Source organism: Strigops habroptila, chromosome 2 (assembly GCF_004027225.2).
Source record: "Strigops habroptila isolate Jane chromosome 2, bStrHab1.2.pri, whole genome shotgun sequence".
Lineage (NCBI taxonomy): Eukaryota > Metazoa > Chordata > Aves > Psittaciformes > Psittacidae > Strigops > Strigops habroptila.
In genome coordinates this window covers 71,435,880-71,458,263 of record NC_044278.2, presented here as the reverse complement: position 1 = coordinate 71,458,263, position 22,384 = coordinate 71,435,880, and the positions used below count along the sequence as shown (strand labels likewise).

At 36.6% G+C, this 22,384-nt stretch overlaps 1 protein-coding gene across 4 annotated transcripts in view; it reads right to left on the bottom strand.

Annotated features, from left to right (window-relative positions):
- DZIP1 (DAZ interacting zinc finger protein 1) overlaps nt 1-22,384 on the bottom strand; it is a 36,326-nt gene that overhangs the window by 7,194 nt on the left and 6,748 nt on the right. For 3 of the 4 annotated variants that reach the window (XR_003990127.1, XM_030476878.1, XM_030476879.1), the window contains exons 5-15: nt 20,944-21,068; nt 17,499-17,660; nt 16,633-16,770; nt 15,250-15,312; nt 13,847-13,987; nt 12,650-12,698; nt 11,305-11,361; nt 4,274-4,333; nt 1,138-1,283; nt 631-826; nt 137-266 (exon numbers count right to left, since the gene is read on the bottom strand). Coding sequence is in view for 3 of the 4 variants with exons in the window: in XM_030476878.1 (XP_030332738.1) it covers nt 137-266; nt 631-826; nt 1,138-1,283; nt 4,274-4,333; nt 11,305-11,361; nt 12,650-12,698; nt 13,847-13,987; nt 15,250-15,312; nt 16,633-16,770; nt 17,499-17,660; nt 20,944-21,068 (1,267 nt within the window). In the remaining variant the exon portion in view is untranslated. The remainder of the gene's footprint in view (nt 1-136; nt 267-630; nt 827-1,137; nt 1,284-4,273; nt 4,334-11,304; nt 11,362-12,649; nt 12,699-13,846; nt 13,988-15,249; nt 15,313-16,632; nt 16,771-17,498; nt 17,661-20,943; nt 21,069-22,384) is intronic. The other variant, XM_030476880.1, reaches the window with a different exon arrangement.

Here is a 22,384-nt window from a genome sequence, read left to right as displayed (position 1 = left end):
AAAGTTTATATAGAAGTAACGTGAATTCTTTGCTCAATTCTTTCAATATTAGCAGCAAATTGTCACATCAGCCAAAAACCCAAACCCACAGGATGGATACCTAAGCTATGCGTACTGTGACAACAGCATCTCTTACTTGGGTGTAGATGTATTCTCAGTGATGGCTGTTCTTTGTTCGGATGGACGGACAGCTGTTGAAGAGCGTTTTACTCGTTTTCGTGGTGTGGCAGTTGAGGAAATTCCCAGTTGATTGTGCCTCTGTTTATCTACAAGAGAAGTTATCTATCGCATCATTAGAAATAATGTTTGGTTTCTTTCATATTTAATTTCTCAAAGTAAAGATGCCTCTGCTGCAGATTGTAGTTTTACAAAATAGAAGGGGAAAAAAGAAGGGTTTTTTTCTTCAAAGCAGTTCAGAGTTACCATGTATCTTGCCAATACAGGAGCTAAGATTTCTGCATTTAAACACGTCAAGAACCCTTTAAAGGAAAATGTTTAGCTGGCCATAATTATATAGCATATTTATATGAAAAATTATGAAAGCAGCTATACAGAAATGTTGCTAAGTAAAACCTTAAATAGCAGTTATAATAAGTAAGAGAATGAAAAGAAACCAAAACCCATTTTAACCTTCTGAAGGAAGCTGAGGACAGGAAACAGGTCTATTACAAGACAATGATTTCTCTTCAGCCCTAAAGCTGACTTGGCGTTCAAGATGCTCTCGAATTCGGTGAAAGTCAGGCTCTTGCTTCTGTTTGCATTCTCTAGCAGATTCAATAGCATGCAAAATTTTATTTAAGCGATCATTTGGTATACCACGGACACCCTAAGGAAACAAAATGTAAACAGAGGAGCTATTATTTCTAGCATTTATATCCTACAATCATATACACTTTTTCAAACTTCAAGTATCACAAAGCTTGGAGAAAAATCATGAAAGTTCGTAACACTACTTACAGGTGTAGCCATATCCTTCACACCTGTAACTGATGGCCATCCTCTCAGGTTAATGAATTGCACTTATTTATAACACATGGAAATTTGGCTTTGGATTTTATAAGTTGAGGGTTGTGGTACGAGAGTGAAAGACAATAGGAAAAGCGGGACAAAGATTTAAATAACTCAAAATAATCTTACTGCTTTAATTCCCAAAGATTCCAGCTTCTCCTCCAAGGCTTGCTCCAAAAACACTCGTAATTTTTTAGTTAAAGAAGGATCAGTCTTCAAAGCATTTAATAAATACTGGTTACTTCTACCTGTTTTACGATCAACTCTCTCAGTTTCTAAAATAAGAATGGAAAAATGCATTTAAGAGACACTTGAAAAACCTACAGTACATGAGACAATTAAAAACTGCTCTGAAGCATGCATTTTTGATAAGTACCATAGACATACATGTGCACTTTTTGTCTACATGGAGTTGTATTCCTTTTAAAATCTTGGGCTAGCTTACAAAAGCCAGCTCACCTGGAATCTATACCTCAGCACCTCATACCGCCACAAGTATCCTTTACTTTTCTTGCTACAGAATCACTGTAAAGTTATATGCCTGAATATTTAGCAACAAAAATCTTTACTTGGTAAAGAACTGTACTTGGTAACTTCTGATAAAGAAAGACTATCTTCTGATAACTAAGTTCTCTAAAAGTGTTATTTCAAATCAAAGCTGAAGTCTAGCAGGAATTAGAACACGAATATGACAAACTTGTTGAGAAAAGCTTTAAACAACATAATGTTCTCTAATGAGAAACACCTACTGAAACTGGATCTTTGGAAAGTAGTAACACTTTGAAAAGTCTTGGTAAAGACAAAACCTTAGTCTGAGGTTTTCTCCAAAACTCTATGAAGGACAAAGTTCAGCGTTGCGTTTTCTTCTATGCAGGTCTATGACATCATACATACTTAAAAGCAGACAAAGAAGTTTCTATCTTTTTCCCTTGCTTTAAGTGTCAGTAATGACAGGAACTCTTATGCAAGAAATAAAGAATTATCTAGACAGATTCTTCCATTGAAGAATCTTGACATTTAAGTTAGACTAAAGTATTATAAGGTCATACAGGGGAGTAAAGAAGCAAAACATACCCATTTGGAACCTGCGTATAAAGGGTTTCTGGCAAGACAAAATTTTACTGAATGCCACTTATACCAAGTGAACCAATAATCTGCAGGACCGTGGTAGCTGCCTCTGTCTGGCAGTGGTCAGTAAAGCTGGCAAAGCACACACAACATCCCAAGAGTGTGTGCTGTAAACCACACTCCCAACTTCACTCCCCAACATAAAAGGTACATCTTGGACAGGAGTTTGTCTCTTTCCAATATGCCTTACAAGGCAGCTGAGTCATTTGCCAGCCCACAGACAAAGACGTAAATGAAGAAATAATCCCAGATTGTGACTTTCAAAAGTTTTATTTTAAAACAAACATGCCACTTTTCCTATTTTTAAACAATGATTGCTTAAAAAGCAGTTCCATTTACTTTTCATTTTTCGTTAAGGGAAAGATAAGCACCATGAAGAGGGCCCAAAAAAGCCTCAAGATACTCAAATGGTATTTAGGCTTTTTTGAGGGATTGGCTTCTGATGGATCCTGGAAAGAGCTATACGTAATGAAAAGTGAAAGACAGTCCAGCTACCATACTAATAGATCTGTATTGAAGAGGACAGAATCCAGCTGAAATCTTATCTGGCTTTGGGAACTGTGTGGGCAATTCAGTCCTTGACAGAAGTGGGATTAAAAGTGATTTGAAAACTAAGTCCTAGAAGAGGCAAACTGCTGGTTGGTGAGGAAACACAGATCTATCAAACAATCCCCAGTCAGGAAAAGGTGCATTATGCAGTATGAAATCCTCCCAGAAAGCCAGTCATGAGACATTTTAAAGTGGAATGCTCCAAGGAGCCTTCTGAAAATCCCATCCCTTTCAGATGTTAATCTTTACAATAATATAGATCAATCTAAAATAATTTTAAAATTCCTAATTACTACCTACTAATATGGGTAACAAGACTATCCAGCATTATCCTTATTAATGAAAATATTATTTCTTGCTAATTAACTCAAGCCAAATCCTCTTTGCCAGAGCCAACTATTTAAGGATCTCTTTTCTCTCTCATTTTTGGTGGTTTTTTTTTAAAAACAAACCCTAAATACCAGATTTAACAACTTCGAAGAAAAGGGAGCCTAAGTCTGGTTCACTGTCTCAGCTCCTAATAATTCTATGAAATAATGTGCCAAGTCAAGAATTTTCACACTCTCCCTTACAAATGGCTGTCACCGAAAACAAAAAAATCTGGGTCTATCTTTTCAGACTGCATTCTTTTCTTCTCTCTTTTGTACTGCAGGCTATGCCTTTAGGCACAGCAGAAGAATCAAAGACAATCCATCAAGAGAGATGATGGCAAGCAAGAGAAGCAGCAGAAAGAATGGCAAAAATGTGAGCACTCTTTATTTCAGATTGTTCAAGAGCCACTGGATTTTCCCTGGGGAAACCTCTCAGTGACGCACAGATGTATTCAAACAACAATTCTGCTTTCAAAATAGCATAATCCCTTCAAAATATAAACTCATTGGCTATAAAGTTCAAGACTGATTTTGATTTTTGCACACAGTACAGATTATTATGCTATTCAGCTATTTGGTGCTACATATAAAGTACTGTTAGCCTTCTTCAGGAGAAGAATACCATGCAGGATGAACCACTGCTTTCTGTTCTATCACTGTAAATGTGGCCTTGTCCAAGTTTTCCTCAGATGAAGCAGAACAGCTGCCAACATGGCTACATCATTTCATTTGGAATTGCACAACTCTGGCTAGAGCTGTGGCTGCTTAGAGGTAGGTGTAACTTAGATTATTTGCAAAAGTATCTTTGGTGTGTTTATGAAAGTAGGCAGTTTCAACCTCCACCAGCAACTTCCTTCTTCTACCTGAACTCTTTATCCTCTTATGCTGATTTTGAAAAAGAAGTGAGCACATATTGCAATAGCATCAGCATCAAACACTTTTGCTCTGCTTAGCCCAAGCGCCTTTAGACATATGGAATATGCCTGCTTTAAAAAGTTAGCCAGATTTTCATAAAAACATTGAACTTGGATAAGGAAATCATAACATTTACAAGCATCAACAGCAAACAGGAGACTGACACAAACAAGGAATGTTCCCACCCAAATCACATAAGCATGCTGAATTACAATGAAAAATACTGTAGGTATCAAATAATATTTACTTTTTTATTTCCAAGAAACACATGCCACTGTATTTTGAGCTGAATCAACCATTACCTTTTTCCTCTTCTGAAAGCTCCTCTATGGGCTCCAGCATATGCACCAAGGGTGCCTGCTCTAATAATGAGGAAGAACAGGAACACCAGACAAACAGGACAGAAAAAGGTCAAGGTCCAGAGCGGGAAAGGCAAAAAAAAAGATGCTGATGTCAACTTTCCTGATTGCTGACAACCTGCTGTACAATCACAGACCTAATGCACCGTGACTCTTCACTGCCTTGGTGGTACATTTTCGTAGAAAAGACCCTAATACAATGGTCACTTAGCAGTGATCCAGTTGCCCAAGCATGTGTGTCTACTGTCACTTCTGACAGATCAGAGTTTTAAGCCATCAGCACAGGGCTGGCTGATACCTCACACAACTATAGAAAACCCCGTGCCCTTCTGGAATGGCACCCAAAGGCCGGGTGGGATGTTTTCAGGCATCTACAATGACAAGACCACCTAGAATTAAGTAAATTAATACTATCATTAATTTCCCATAAGAAGCATTTTAATTTTAAAATTTATTGTAAAATATTGTTCTGTGCAATTTGATACTGAACGTTTACAAAGGCAAGTGAAATGGACAGGCACAGAAAGCCTCAAAAATATATGGGAAAAATGTTAACTTATTATTCCACAGAATTACAAAGTACTGAATCCACACATGCAAAACATAAGGAAATTTTACATATATATTTATGATAATTTCCAATAAAATCAATTTAAAAACTCTTTTCAATCACCCCAGTATAGTCAGAGTCCATATTATCATGTGCTTTAAAGAAATCATGAAACATCCTCTGCTGAAAACAGCTTCCTAAACACATTCAAATTATCATTGCATAGGCTGTCAGGTACAAAGTACTGCTGTACTTAAGTAGACTTTAAAATATACACTATAGACTTCAGATATAAGAGATGCGTGAAAATGCTTATAAGTAGATTAATAAAAATCCAGTTTTTAAAAGCGTTAATATTCACCTTCCATAAATTATTTCAATGAAAACTAGAAGCTGAGTTTCTTCTAGGGTTTATGACAAAACTAATAGATGAGCAAACTATTATTTGAGCATTCAACTAATGGCAGTATAGAAGAATACAATTTACTGGCCAGTATTTTGGGCCAATATACATTTGCCTCAGCCCTCACAAGGAACCTCTGGTACTATAAATGGTTGTTAACACCGTATGGGGAGAAGGGGAGGAAGTGACACCGCAGCAGAGATGCCTGCTTTTCAGCACTTCTTGTACGATGAGGTACAAACATGGATGCACTGTGATGGGTAATCACAGTGAAATGAGCACTTGGAGCTAAGTGACACTTACTGTCACATCTCCAAATATTCTCCATCTGAAGAGGACTAAAACTGGTGGTGTAGATGTTTAGGTATGGTAGTTGGTCTCTCCATGCTTTCTATGTTTGCAGCTATATTCAGCCTCTCACCTGCTTTTCCAAGCAGGTAATCAGACATAAGATTTGCTCCTACATAACTTGTACTAAATAAGAAGTTCTAAAAAAAAAAATACTTCTTAACACCATCACAAGATGCTAACAAGATGCAAATGTCAATATATTTTATGGAAACAACAGCAAAACTGAGAGACAAACAGGTTTCTGGTCTTTCAGCCTCTAAGGCTGTCAAATTTAACAGTGGTCAAAGCATTTCTGGGCACTTGAACATGATCCTCCACACTATTGCTACTGGCACACTGTTGCCTGCACCAACTAACATTCTTCAAAACAGTGTTCAGGCACAGTTTGGGATCGTTCCCAAAAGCCTACAGTGAGCCTGTTTTGGAGGACAGAGCCTAAAGCACAGATGAGATTTGGCAAGATTTAATTTAGCTGCATGGGCATTGAGGTCTCTGAGTTTCTTGGCTGGACATACTAGACAGTAAGCCAGTTGCTGTATAATTGGATTCAACCTATACTTGTTTTACCTGTACTTCACTCAAATGCAATCTGCTTAAAGGTGCTGACTCATCTCTGCACAAGCCCTTGTCTGGTAACTTAAGTTGATAAGAAAAGCTCAGCCCTCAGAACTCAGACCTGAAAAGAGTCTGCTGATCTGGCAAAAAGGTACATGCTTCTTTTCTTCAGTATACTAGAAACAGAGGAAGTTAAAGATCAGTAAAAGAATAGTTGCAAGAGCAAAACCAAAATACATTATGGTTATGTTGTAACACTGTTCTTCACCGCATGACAGAGGAGGTTGAATGCTAAGACATGGGAGAGTGCAGTATCTGGAAACACCAACTTCTCCAACATAAGCAGGCTTTTTCTTTCTCTCTACACATATTCTCTCTGTACACATATTCTAAGGTATATTTATTAAACATCACATTGGAATCAAATCTAAAACAATTCTGCTGATATAGACTGAAATCCTAACTACTTTTAATTATTGTGAACTCTTCTAGTTCATCCAACCTTTTTGCCAAAAATCTCACTGAGCCACAATCCAATGTTAGCCTTAAACAAGTAATCACTACAACTTCTGATTTAAATAGAGCCAGTTACCATCCTGCCAATTATCAGCCCTAAACCCAGTTCAGCTGACCCTAGCAGATGCTGTTCTACATCAGCGTCTTCAACATCAGATCTTGGTAGTCAGGATCTTACTCCTAGCTTTCATCCTGGCCTGAGTGTTGAACCCAGACTGCTTACCTTTCTTTTTGGACTCACACCTAGAAATAAATTACTTGTTCCTAGTTATTCTTAGTACCCCGCTCCAGCTGAACAGCCATACTGTGTCCTTGCCTTACTGGAAGTGGATCCCAGGAGGCTGAAGCAAGGCAGAAGGCATGTTGTGCTCCAGCAGGTCACCTGCTTCGGACTACCAGGGTACTGGCAGAACTGGAGATTACATCAGTCTTGCAGTTCAGATGCGACCTCAATTATACTTTGTTCATTGACACAATGTGATTCTTGGCTCTCATCTCCATCCCTTTCTTGGCTATAAAATAGAGATAAATTTCAACTTCATAATTAAACCTGTTCAGTCAGATTCTGCTGCTGCTACTTTGCTTAATTGGTCCTTCTTAACTTGACCATAACTCTCTTCTCCAATCAATGTCTGTCTAAGCCTATTCCTACCCCTAATCCAAGCGTAGTGATCCCTGTAAAACCCTGGTTCAGTGGTAACAAGATGTCTCTGGGTGATACTAGCCTTTCGCAGATCCTACCATAAAACAACTTTTGTTGGCATGGACCACCTTAACTCCAAAGCTAATTCAGTACATCTTCCTCAACAGTCCCACACCTGACCCTAACCAAACAGCATTATTGCTAAATTCTCTACCTAGCCCAGTAACAAATTCTAGACATATCCTCCCTGTATGTCATCAGCCAGCCTCAATCCCAAACCTAGCCCTACCTTTATCCTCAGAAGAATAGTTCCTGTCAGCCTCAGGCTGGATATACTCTTCTCTTGCTGCCCTGAATCCAGACATATTAATACTAGCCATCATTAAGGCCAGCAACCTTAAAATGACCTCCACAATGATGTCTGCCATCCCACATCTTCCAGAATATCTCTTCTGCCAGCTAATATACATGGAGAGATAGAACAGATGTATCAAAAGTCTTAATTTCTTCAGTGGCTAATTAATTATACTGCTGAAAAATTATGTACCTGGCATACTTTGACAAATCATTAAATATCTGTTTAAAAAAAAATTTGAAGACAATTTCCATGCAGGTGGAGTAAAAAAATATATTTATCAATAATGAGGAATTCAGGCTGAGTATATTTCAAGCATATCATGTATTAATTATCTGTTCTTATCCACCAGTTTAATAAAAAAACCCCACCAGTATTCTGACCGTACTATCAGAAAAGTTTTCTGGCCAGCATTTAAAGGAGAAATGTTGTCTATTCCCTCTGAAATATTAAATGTTAAATAACTTCTACCCTGAACAGAAGTGTAACAATTACCTATAGTGGAGTATCACCTACAGTAGGTACTTTGCACTTGCAATATGAAAACCCAGGATAAAATGTAGAACTTCTCTGCTGTAAATTGCTGCACTTCTTAAAAGATGTAAGGAATGTAAGCCATGGTAATAGTCATGATACACTCCTTTAATTTATACTCAAGTTTCACATCCAAAGAGCTGCCAGACTTCATTTGTGATACCTGTAATTTTGACCATCATATTTGTATCAATGCACTTTATATATTTTTCTCCTAATTCATCAACAGGAAGCCATATATTGCACAGGGGCAGCAAAAATATTAATTTTAAACCAATATTCTTAAATATGATAAATCTTTGACACTTACCTGAGGCCTCTAAGTTAGGAGCCTAGTCATCTCAGACTCCTTCTACAGTCAACGAAGAGACACAGGCAACTTCAAAGAGCAATTCAGGTCTTAGTTCAGCTGAACCAAACTCTGAAGGTGCCCCTTTTCTCTGTTAACTGTCTAGAAAAGATACTTTGACTAAATTTTCCTCAGATGCTTTAGCTATGTCCCTAATGATGGCTGAGCCTTAGTTCGCACCATGTTTGAAGACTGAGAGATAGGTTTTAATCAACAATCCAGCTAATGTACTTGGTTTTTAACTACTGTCTTCAATATTCCACCTAATATTACTGACCTAACAAAGATTAAATATTGAACAAGTATCAACATTTCAATATAGGAGCCAAATCCTGATTTTAAAACATGACTTTTTAAAATAAAAAGTAATAATTAACCTGTTGCCCTTTTGTGAGCTTGAAGTAATCTTTGAAGATAAGACTTCAGTTATACCTGCACGAAACCCTACAGCTAGCTCAGAAATGGAGAGAATGATCTGCCAGGATGGCATTCAGGGCACACTATTAGCTCTTGCAAGAAATCAGGAATGTTAACACAAAAGCACCAGGCTAACACAGTTATTGCACTACTTTACACCTAGGATACCTCAATTGTAACTTAGGTATCTTTTCGTAACACAGATTTAAGATGTGCAGAACAAATACTAGGATGCAAAAGCTTCCAAGCGACTTTGAAAAGTGTACTGAAGTTCACATTGGAGAGCCTTTTTCCAGAATTAATTTTCTTTCAAGGAGAAACAAAAAAAGGAAGATATTCCACATGCAGGCAATTGCTTTGTAAGAAAACTACAGCTCTGGTGATTTCAGAAATGCTCTGTGCTAAATAAATCTGTGAACAGAAGTTACGAGCAAGCTCTTTTACTTTAATAATGGCACGAGATGCAGCCATGATGTTGGAATTCAGTATGCAATTCAACCCCTTGAGGAGCCCTGAAAATTTTGGACAAGACACTATAGCCTCTGCTAACCTCTACATCCAGAAATTAGATACGGTAAGTTTAAAAAACTCCAGAAGGGAAGAAAGGGGACAGAGAGAGAGACCTGCAGAGATAAACAAAATAATCATCAGCAAAGGAATCTGAAGGAAACACCTTCATTAAGGTTTCATAATAAACTGATAGTGAATCTTTTGTATATCAATGGCAGGAACAGCCTTTTCTGTCTTAAGAAGTTTCACAAGGTGCCACAAACTTCCTGTTTGGAACAGCAAGAAACTAGGAAAGATCTGAATGAGCTGATTTAAATTGTCAGAGTACAGAAAATACTACTGTTCAGAGCACTGTTTTCCTCCTCAGTACAAATGAAAGTAAATGCACTAAGAAAGCAATGCTTCATAAGCTTGCCATGTAAGCCCTTAGCAGAAATACTCTACATAAAACTTTTTTCTTAAATTCAGGGCAATAGCAAAGCTGCTTGCCCTGAGATCTCTTAGTGAGAGCCAGCACTACTGTGTTGGTGCAATGAAGCTGGTTTGAATGAAAAAGAATGAGATTATTTAAAATACTATTGCTAATAATCTCTTCTTAGATATATTATTACTTTTCTCCACATAACATTTCACCTATATATTTTCACATAAAAAGCTTCAAGCACTGAACTGCTAACCTTGCATAGGTTAGAAAGAAATCTCTGTATTATTCAAAATGATGTTACCATATAATAATCTATTTTCCTTCATTTAATAATTATGTCATAACAAATATTTTCAAATCAATACTTCATATTCAGAGTTTTTCATTCCTTATCAAGTTACATTGAAAGCTTCTGTTGTGCACTGCCCTTCTTCCCATACACTTTTTCAGAACTTCTTGCATTTGTTGTACAAGATAAATTCTGTATATTTTTCTTACACAAATTCCATTTTGTCTCCCTATGACAGGTTTTAAAACTAAGAGACATAATGATTAAAAAAATATTTAATTATAATTCAGTGATTCCAATGACTAAACTGGTTTTTAACATTTAAGCACTTTACTTGCTCCAAGTTCATTTTTCATTACTTTTCTACTTAAAATGCAAATAAAGAATTACGTGATCACAGAATATTGGTAGGGTAACAATACTCTCCATTAATTTGCATACTGAGAAAGAAAGAAAACTATTTTCACTAGGTACAAAACAATGTAAATGGAAGTTCATCCCTTCCCCCCAATTCTAAACAATATTCCAATGCCCCAAGTTAAAATAAATAAATAATGATCTATATTTAACTAGAGATGATATACTCTGGAAGAACTATCTGCATGGTTATTTTGACTGTTTCTTCTTCTGTATTTTTCCTCCTTGCCATTAGACCTCACAAGAAAAATACAGTATTTCAAGACTTAAAACCAAACATCTTGACATATTTCCCTATACAAATCCCAGTACATATATATACCTATCCAGTGTATGCATATACCAGATAAGCATATTTTCTATAAGAAAATGACATTTCATTTCCTCAATTAGTTTCATTTACCTTAAAGTGCTTCAATACTACACACATGCTAGGAAATGTTCTCAAATTATTTTCTTTCAGTTTTCATTTACTCTTTTCAATAGTGCATCTTTACAATTATTTGATAGGAATTCTCAATGCTGACATACAGCAAAGCAATTCCAAGTATGTTCTTTCAATGTAACTACTCTTACAGTTATAATTTCACAAGCAACACATTTGAGAAGACAGAGGGTGAGATTTGAAAGTACTGGATCTGGAGCTATCAAAAAGCCTTACCATGCATCACTTGTAGACTTGGTTTAGATTCTTGAAGATGCTCTACAGTGGTGTTCACTAAAATAGCATAACAGTAAAAAAAAAAAAAAGTATTATAGTAAGCAATAACACACAAATACAGATTCTAAAATATAGCAATATTTAATCATATTTATAAATCATGTAATTTTTTGCTTTAATGGAGAAAAATTAAACAAATAATTTAAAAAGTAAAAAATGGTTCTCCACAATATAAGAGTACGTCTTTACATATGCTTAATGTTTCTAATACTTCCAGAATCAGGAAAAGAAACCAGTAACTAAATCATCAGTGAACTGCAATGTGATCATCTCGTTGGCCACGTCTGTATGCTGTCTTCGTGTCCCAGTGAAGAAGTCTTGGCCTAAAGCCTCTTAGTTAAGTCTAGCCTGATCAAGGCTTATATTCCCCAAAGAGGATCTACTGCACAAAGCCTATATATATCACGTATAGAGTGTAGCCTTAGAGTGAATCACCATTTCAATTCTACAGTCCTCAGATAAGCTTGGGGCCTATGAGCAAAGCCACTTGTGTGCCATGGTCTTATACTTGTCTGTTCTTTAGCGTGGCTGAATATCAGAAGCTCTAGCTGAAAATGCGTACAGCCTTACTGTTACTACCTTCTCCTCAAACTAACCTGCTCCCTGCTGCTAGATTCAGTTCAAACCAATGTCTTGCCAGTAAAGCAAGATGGTTTCCAAATTGGGATCAGAATTAATTCAGATGTCATCATCTATTGCAATAAACTTCTTTCAAGTCACTGCAACTGCAGCATCACCTATATGGATGTTTGTGGTGCAGGACTACATCCTAAAACACTATTATCAGGTTTAGTTACTTGTAAGATTTCAGGTGTTAAAGCACTGCACAGACAAAAATGCCAGAGTTCTTAAAATTCTTTGAACATCTGTACCCTAAACGAAAAACTAATAATTTTTTCTACTCTTTCAGTATTTTGGCTTTTGTGAGTTCTGCAGCCTAAGGATAGCCAAGCGTGAAAAAACAATTAAAATGACACTTCATAAAGCAAAGCCTCAAGTTGCTTACATAATACAAAATAAAGTTGCTACATTTCACATCTCTTCACTATTCAAGCAATCATCTTTCTACATTATGAGTTCTTACAGACACAAAACACAGACTTTGCAAATCGTGACATGAAAAGGGGTAGGTACCCTGTGAAACACAAATTGCCAGTACTGATTTGATTTTAATATTTAGTTAGGAAAGTTGATGTCTATATTTTTTCATGAATTGCAACATTTATTTCAGCCAAGCTGCTGAAATCAGAAACAAAATCTGATTTTTCTTAAAGTTTGTACTTACCATCATATGGTTTAATGTTTGCAATTGATCTTGTGGACAATTCTTTTATCTAGAATAGAAAAGACAGATAAATGAATAGTTACAAATGTAAATGATCAATATCTAAAAATGAACATTTACTACAAAATACCCAGTTTCAGCACTATTCCATAACAGGAATTATTGTTTATGATTTGGGGAAAAAAATACTACTTTTGTGGAACTCTGTTCTACTGCTTAATGCATATTTCATTCATGCTGAAGACTTATTTCTGTTTGTTGTCTTATGTGGACTTACGCTTTGTACGCCCTGTTGTTACAAGCCATAAAGTGAAATGAGAGCGGGCTTATAGACCACTTCAGCACTTAGAGCTTCAATACTTTCTGCTTCAGCAATTCATGTTCAGTTTTGCAAGCCTAGCTCCACTCCAGGCAAACACTTAATTACACATTTATTTTAAATGTATGAACAGTTCTCCAGTCTGCTCTATAGTTCTGTCTATTTGACATGCAAGACATGCACTGAATGAAACTGAGAGTGTAGAGGAAACTATCTAGCTGTAATTCAATCTGAAGAAAACAATAAACTTGTGAATCCACTACAAGCAAAACAATGAGGTGCTGGAGCATGTCCAAAGACCAATGCAGCTGATAAAGGGTCTAGAGAACAAGTTTTATGACAAGCAGCTAAGGGTACTGGGGTTGTTTACTTCAGGGGAGACTTTAATCGCTCTCTACAACTATCTGAAAGGAGGTTGTAGTGAGGTGGGTGTTGGTCTCTTCTCACAAGTGACAAGCCATAGGACAAGCAGAAATGACCTCAAGTTGAGCCAGGAGAGCTTTAGATTGGGTATCAGGAAAAAATTCTTCACTGAAAGTGCTGTCAAGCATTGGAACAGGCTGCCCAGTGATGTGGAGGAGTCCCCATCCTTGGAGGTATTTAAAAGACATGTAGATGTGGTGCTTAGGGACATAGTTTAGTGGTGGACTTGGCAGTGCTAGGTTTATGGTTGGACTCCATGATCTTAAGGGTCTTTTCCAAACTAAGCAATTCTATGATTAAAACAATGTTCTACACTTCAATTCCTCAAACAGAAGCCCAAGCCATACAGACACACAGTCAGTATGCAACCAGAGATACATCAAAGACCAAACGCTAGTAAAATGTTTCTCTGTGTCCTATGCTCTCTGAAACATAGAGTGCTTCACAAAACAGACCTGCTTCTTCTGAGTAATAACCAGATCATTCTGTTCCTGAAGCCTCTGCCCCAATTCTTCTATCCTCCTCTTGTAAAAGGCATTATTTTTATTCAGGTCTTCTCTCACTGATAATTTAAGCTTCTCAATCTGTGACAGTAGCTAGAAAGCAATCAAAAGAAAAGTTACTTCATATTATTACAGAAAATACTTTAATACTGAACAGTTTAAACAAGGAAATGTCATGCTTCAATATTTTTCCTTTTTTTTTTCTTTTTTTTTTTTTTTCCCCAGAAAAACCTTAATGTCTCCTGTGATTTCACTGGGATTTGCATATATTACAGCTGTCTGCATCACTTTTTACTTACACAAGGAAGACTACCTAAATCTCAATAGAAAGAAAGGGACATAGATACACATTGCTGAGATTGCCTAAAAATAAGATTGCAGGAAAAAGCATATGACTCTATAAAAATATTTGGTTATAAACAGTATCAAATAATGTAATCAAACAAGGAGATGAGATGGGAATTTGCATGAAAAACCTATTAGCTCTGAATGTAGAAGAAAGGGAACAATATGTTTTAAGTGCACCATCCCAAAAGTAATACTTACATTACTCCTCCCTTATTCTATTCTTGCATTGTATGTGGGTGTATCATTAACTACATCCTTTTTGGGGAATGTTCCATGGTTCCTCCCCACTGCTTTCTTGCGAGAGGAGGAGAAGCATTGGTCAGACCACTATGATCTGCTCAGCTCTTACATGGTCACGCAGATGAAAGGAAAATGAAAGGAAAAGAAGCAAGAGAAACAAAGCAGGCAAGAGATTAAAAAGAAATGCAGACATAAAAAAAATCTGAGGAATAAAGCTTTGTATAGTAAAATATATAAACTGATGCAAAATAAAATGCCATGGTATTTTTTCCTGGAAAAGCTGAACAGATTCTGCATTAGAAAGCTACAACTAAAAAAGCAGCAGAGAAGTGAGAGAAAAGAAGAAAAAAGATTGAGACGTACTCCACAGGTACATGGTAGCAGAAGGTACAGAGCAGGCGAAAGCAACATGTTGGCAAGTTATATCTCAACTTTCCAGCGTATCCATGTAACACAGAAAACACTGTATAATAACACAGTCCTTGAAGAACTAGTTGTATGCTCTTCAGAAGAGAGATACAGTTTCAAGTGTCTGTCAGATTCTTAAATGACAAATTCTGTTTCAACCTTGGCCTTGACTGAAATGTCAAGCTCCTAGCATAACAGAAAGACAGAGATAATAAATAAGTCTAAGAGGATACACTCTTATAGCTCTTGATATCTAGGCTTTCTAATCCAACAGATGTATTATAGCATATCAAGGACTACTGAAAGGGTAATAAAGTAAGAAAAAAGTCTCCTTTTAGTTGGTCTGCTGTGCCACTTACGAGAGACTTTTCTGTCTCATGGTCATGATTCAAGGCTTGTATTCTAGATGTCCACTTACTTTCCTGCAGAGGAAATTAATATTAACTCCTGTTAACAACACATTATCATTTAGTTTGATATATGCAGTTTCATTTCTTCTTAATAACACATTACAATTTAGTTTGATATATATTCAGCTTTACTTTTCTAAATAAAGCATAAGTACTGAAAAGATTATTGATGATATGAAGCTTGAGTAACCCCATATTTAAGACCTAGAACTGTCATTAGCATGTTTTATACATCCAAGTATGCATATCCAAGCCTGGTTTTCTCACCAATCACTCTAGAAACTACGTATTTGCTTCTTAATTTGTATCTATAGTTACTGTAACTAAGAATTACACAAGTATTTTGATGCATCTCTGTGTATTAACAATAACAGTAGTAAGAGCAGGGGTTTTTCCCCCCAAATAATGTCATCTCAAGCACTCATTAACAATGCATTTTGTGTAATGTTGATTAAAAAAGATACTAATATATGAGTTTTAGAGTGAAGTGAGTCTTCCTTGATGAAATAAAAAAATCTCCATAAAGTAAAACTAAGTGAAGTACCCAAACGTCCGGATGATACCAGCAATATACAAAGACCTTCACATCCCAAGAACCATGAAATATATAATGCACGTCTCAAAGTGTCAAAAAAAGAAGTAAAAAGCTTTGTGGTTATTTCCAAAGGCCTCACAACTCTTTTTTTTTTTTTTTTTTTTTTTAACAGGAACAACCTGGACACACAGGTGAGTCTCAGAGCAATGCAACGACCTTGGCCCCTGTGGCCCTTTCTAGCTCAATCCTTCCTACAGGTGGGACTTTGGATTGTCCAATTGATTTGCACCAGCACTAGCATCCGTGCTGGTCAGACGATATAGTCCCAGTACAGAAGCTGAACCTGGCAAGCTGAAGTGCTTCATATGGCTCAAAAGCCACACGCTGACAAATCCTGTCAGAAAGTTTCTCAACTTTTTTTTCATCTTGGATAATGGACAATTCCAATTTTTCTTAAGTGGCCTCACAGATGAGCAGACATAAATGCTTTATTTGACCCCTCTGGAATTGAACTGCAACCATACTGGGTAAAGCTAGTTATACTTAATCACAAAGAATAAGAGAATATCAATAAATAAATAACAATTCATTTATTTATAAAGGATAAGTGAAATAATGCCTCTATTTCCATTATAAAAATTGTATTAAATAATAGTAAATCTTCAAAAGGAAGCTACTGTGGGCCTTGAGAGAGATGAGAATTTTATTTATGTATTTAAAATCCTATTCAGAGATGTACAAAAATAAAAAGAACACAAGTAGTCTGTCAAAAGCAATGCATTAAGTTATAGTGTTACCTGCTTTTCAAGAAGTTTGACCACGTCGCGGTAATCCTGAGGACTCTGAGGTTCCTCTTCTGTAAAGTCCTGGCTGTCTTTCAGTGTCCCTAAATTGGATTTTTGTGGCATATTCGACTTTTGTAATTCTACCAGTTGCTAGAAGGAGGTGGGGGACAAGGGTGGGGAGAGAAATTAAAACATGCATACACATTTTGTTATTTAATACACAATTTACTTTAAACATAACTGTACAGAGACTGCATCAGATACTTTTCACATTTATCAGGAGTGCAGCATTTATCGAATTTCACGTATTATTGATATATACATCTAACATAAACATGCCTTGCAAGCGCACACAGGACACAGCAGCTACAAAATATAAGCTGCTACGGTAATGCTTTGCATATTTGTTTTCTGACCCAGCTATACTTCTACAGCTCTCTTGCTGGTGAAAACTCTGGAAAGCATTTCTAGAGCATGCATTGAAAACACATGTGGTTGTACTGTCAGGACTATAATCCAGAGGTTAGTCACCTCCATGCCAGTTACGAGAATATTAATGTAAGAACACCTGACAGACAGCAATCATATCTACTCATCTACAAACAGGCATTCAAAGGTTGAAGAGTAAGAAAAAACTGACATAGTTGCTGAAAGCATAATTCATTCATCTAGAACAGCGCTATTTAAAAAAGATCTGAAATTATGTTCATAAAGTACCAGTATATAAAGATAGAATTATGGCTGCCATCAAACCATTATTTTTAGTTTTGTAAGAAGACCTCTAAGATGACTACATCACATTTCAAATATGTGAAGTTCACTGCCATCTATTAAAAGGGATTCATGCCTTAAAATGCTGGAAAATGTAAATCACTTACATTTTCTAATGCTGAATTTCTTGACGATAACTCCTTAAGCTCTTTCATAAACATCTCTTTCACTTTTTCTATTTCATCAGCCAATTTCTCTTTTTCCTCCTCTTTCCATTTATGAAATGATTGCAGAATTTCTTCTTCTTTTGATTTTTGCTGTTCACATTCCTGAAATTATTTAAAAAACATTATTTGTTATTTTTCCCCCCATGCAATACCAATTCAAGCACACAAACTATGCGTGGGAAGCAATCACTTTCACTGGGCAATATTGTCACATCAAAAAACGTAAAACCCACCCATTTCAGAAGAATTCTGGGTTAGCAAACTATACATTTTGCTATATTATACTAAGACATTTTGGTAGTGCATTATTTTTCATTGAATAACAGATGAACAACCTTACTTGGTCATATCAAAGATCCACTTAATTCAGCATCCTGTTTCTCACAGAGGCCATATCCTGTTTCTCACAGAGGCCATAAGCTTTTAGGTGGGAAAAGATAATACCAGGGCAAGCAAACACACACATTCTCCTTAATAGTCTCCAAGCTGCCAACTGTTTCCAGCTCAGAGGACTTCCTCAGCCAGACAGAGTTTTGTAAACTCAGTAACCTTCAATACATTTCTCTTCATACACTTTTGCAGTCATCCCTTGTGGCTGTGTCAGCTTTTAGCAACTGCAACATCTTTTGCCAATGAGCTCCACAAGTTGAATGAAGAGCCAAGTTTTGGGGTTTTTTTTGGTCTGAATCTGGCTCCTGCTATGTTCATTTGATGGATGCCAAGTCCTGAACTGGAAAAGAAAGTGAATGATTAATACCTATTCACTCTATGTAACTCATCATTTTGCAGGCATTGGTATCTCGCCCTCCATCTCCACCGAGCTGTTGTCTCTTTTTTAGACTGACAACTCTCAGCATGCTCAGTCACTCTACATACAGATTGATCATCTTTGTAGCCCATCTCCATAACTTTTATTATTTTATCATATCATATTTGAGATGAAGGGACTAAACCCACACATGGTATATAGGGTGTGGCTTGCACAGCCATTTTTCAGACTAATTTGTAGTATTTGATTTTCTTTGCTGGCTGCTATTAACCACTGGACTGACACTTCCATGGAACTATGTATCTATCCAACCTTAAGATCTTGTCCTTCAGTAATAACACTCAGCTCAGAGCCCATCATTTTGTAGACAAAGTTAGAACTATTTTTTCCCCATATACAGTTAACCCACTTTACCTGTTAAATTACTTTTATCATTCCATTATCTAGTCATTCACTTTTGTATAGTCCTCAACTTGTTCAAAGTACTGCATTTCACTGCCCAGAATATACACACTTTGTAGGCAATCTCTACACCTTTCCATCACAGCATTCACTTGGAATTTTTTCTCTGGCTAACTATAACAAGCAATCATTGTACAGTCATGAAGAATGAGGTCTTCTGTATCCTTTCACCTCAAAGGAGTAGAAGGGACCAAAAATTGGAAGTATAACAGGTTTCATCCAAATTCCCTCCAGTAGTGGTCCTCCTAAGAAAAGCACAGGGGAAAGATCTGCTCTTTCTGTCAAAAGACAACAGCATAATGATACCTGAATTGACAGTGGGTGTCAGTCATGGCAGACAAACTGCAACCAGCCACACTCCACATTCCTATCTTCCCTGAAATCCCAGAAAAACACAGAAGTTTTGAAAGCTCCTTGTTGTGTAACACTGCAGGCTGCAGCTTCAGGACATTTCAGGTAGTCCACTTGTAGTCAGGAGTCTCGGCTAAACAAGTGACTTCAAAATAGGCCCCTAAGGCACTAAAAAATGTACACTGCCCTGTTACAAATACTCCAAGTTCCATTTCATAAGAAAAACAATCTGTTATGGGCAGGAGAAATATGTTATTGCTGTACCTCTCAAAAGCGAGGTACAGAATGAGTAGCATACCTAGCACATGTCCACATAGGGCTTGCTTTCCCAAGTGAAACTCTACCCACGCTCTTCATTTGGCAATTCAGTACTTTTGAAAACGGAAAAAAAAACCCAAAACAAAACAGGAAGCTGAATGGCCCTGAGAAAAGAGGAACAAGAGGACTGGAGAAAGGAGAGCCTGAAGCTGTGTTCAGGGAAAGAAACACTACGTGTTTTACTGAAGACCAGGTTTTCCTCTGAAAACAAGGAAGAAAATAATTAACGAAAGGTGTGTTTTCTTTATTTCCTTTAAATTCAAAATGCAAGGTTTCTTTCAAAATATAATGGTTGGCTTTATGTTTGAAGATCCTCACACTCTACTAGGAAAGCCATTTAGAAGTTCTGAATATTGGGAGAAGGTTCTCGCAGGTGAGGTTAACAACCACAAAACACTGCTTTTGAATGTGATACAGGGCAAACTGCAATACAAAGATCAGCATGTAACTCAACCATGGGATGTATTTGTCTCTTATGCCAAGAATTTGCTCCTCAAACTGAAGCACAAAGCCCTGTTAAAAAAACATTCCACCCCTATTTCTATAGCAAATTATCTGATTGTATTTACCTAAACAGAAATGCAAACTGTGAGATGACCCGGAGTTATGAAGCTTAAAAAAAAAATAATTACTTATACAAGTAACGTAGAGATTCTATTTTCTCTTTCTGAGCCAGTAAGTATACTTAGAAGACTCAGTATAATCCTAAACAAAGCCTTGCATGTGATTACAAATAGATAATTACTGCTTTTAAATCATTCTGGTTTAAGGTCTCTTCATTCACACAGCAGTAGCTAAGACTACTTCCTGCTTTTGCTCTCTGGTCAGCCAAATCCTAAGGGTTTAAAGACCAACATGCAAGCTCTAGATTGCTTTGGTTTTTCTCAGCCTCTCCTTCTTGAACTGCATTACAACTCTGTTAGACAATAAAGTTCTCCACAGCAAAGAATAAATCCTACTCAGTTTATAAAGTCACATGTAAAATCACAGTTAGATCTAAGAAAGACTTAAACATCACAAAATATCATCATGTCAAAAATAGCTTTTATTTCCCCACAGCAAGGCAATTTTATTTGCTTCAGTAACAGGCCATACATCTTATGAACTGGCAGGTGCTCACAGAAGTGTTGCCTCGAGTATTCATTTAAAATATGTCTAAAATGAAAGTAAGGAGAAAGTGAATATTAGAATTATTAGATATTATATTATTAGACAGAGCCTTGGGCGATGTGGTCTACGATGAGGCATCCCTGCCCATGGCAGGGGAGTTGGAACTAGATGATCTTAAGGTCCTTTCCAACCCCACCCATTCTATGATTCCATGAATTACAGGAGGCAAGGGTGGGCTATGCTCTAATGCCCAAGCACCATCCCTGCCAGACAGGAAAGCTGTAGATACATTTTGTTCTGTTCCAGTTAAAAAATGAGTGAACACAGTCCAAAGTACTAATTCTTTTGAGACATTCGCATTACTTAGCACGTTACCTTAGAAAACCTGACCATGTTAGCCTGCTGTTCAGCCTCTAACTGGGACTTGGTGAGCTGCAACTGCTCCTTCAGTTTATCAATCTCATCCTGCAATTTGTCTGTCTTTGCTTTCCTCTTCTGCTCTGTTCAAAGGAAACACAGATTTTGAAAACGTTTGTTGTAATTTCTGGAGATGTGATACTTACTGCAGATGCATTTCTATAGTGTTTCAGTGTGAAGTGGTAGTGGAAGATGCTGCAGAGAGCAGCAGCACACATCTTCATGAAGCGTGACTCTCTTAGACCACTTCCCACCCACTACTATGATTCGCCAAAGATATTTTTAAATACATCTGTATTTAACTGCTAACTTATCCTCAAAGACTGAAAATACATGTATCACTGACGTGAAATAGTTTATACGATATTTACAAGAAAAAGTATTCTATAATCTAATTTCAACGTAATCTAAGCAACACAGGCTCAAAAAATGACACGTGAAAGACAAAGTGAACCTCAGTAATTCAATTCTGTTAAGTTTATTTTAATATTCTAAGTAACTTTTGTAAGGAATCCATTTGGAATACAACTCGTTATTTATCTGGAATGAGTCAAGAAGAATGTCACTGTAAAAAACCCATGTTAAATATGCAAAAATTATAGCAATCTTTAATCTTGAAACATTTTACCAATTTACCAAGGATTTACTAGCCCATCATCTGGGAATCTGAGCACAATGCAGAATATTATTTCAGAAATAACTGTATGGAGTATTTCCCTCATATTTCAGCCATTTCAGACTAATTCTTTATATGATAATTAATTCTACTGTTTCTGCAGCATCTTCCACTACCATTTTTATCAAGTGTAAAACACACAAGCTTTCTTCTTCCAATATACCAACGCTTACTCAGGCGCTTACTCAGACCCGCTCACTCTTCCTGCTCTTTTATTTGCCTGACAAGCTACAGTTCAGACCCCGCTAGATTCTTCCCACTCTTTCTCCTCCCAAATACTCTTTTTTCCTAAGTAATTTCTAATCACTGCCATTTATCAATACTTATTAGGCCTTAGCAATAAATCACAAACATACAGCCTAATGGGAAGGAGAGAATTTAGAGATGAATGAAATTTTGAGAAAATTGTTTTTCAAACTAAACATTTTTCAGTTAAGAGAGGCAAAAGTATGTAAGTTAGTGGTATAGCAACCGAGATTATCATAGATACCTGAAGTTAGATTATTCTTGATAGTTTCTTTTTCTCACTATATTTTACAGTCAGTTTAGTTCAGAAGAGTCTGATCCTATTCAAACTGATTTCAGGTGAGCTGGATTATTATATGACTGATAATTCATATAAATACATATATTCACAAAATGTATTGTCCTTAGTGCAACTTATTCATTTTACCCACATCTTCATAACACACATGCCTACACATCGAAAGTGTGCTCTGAACT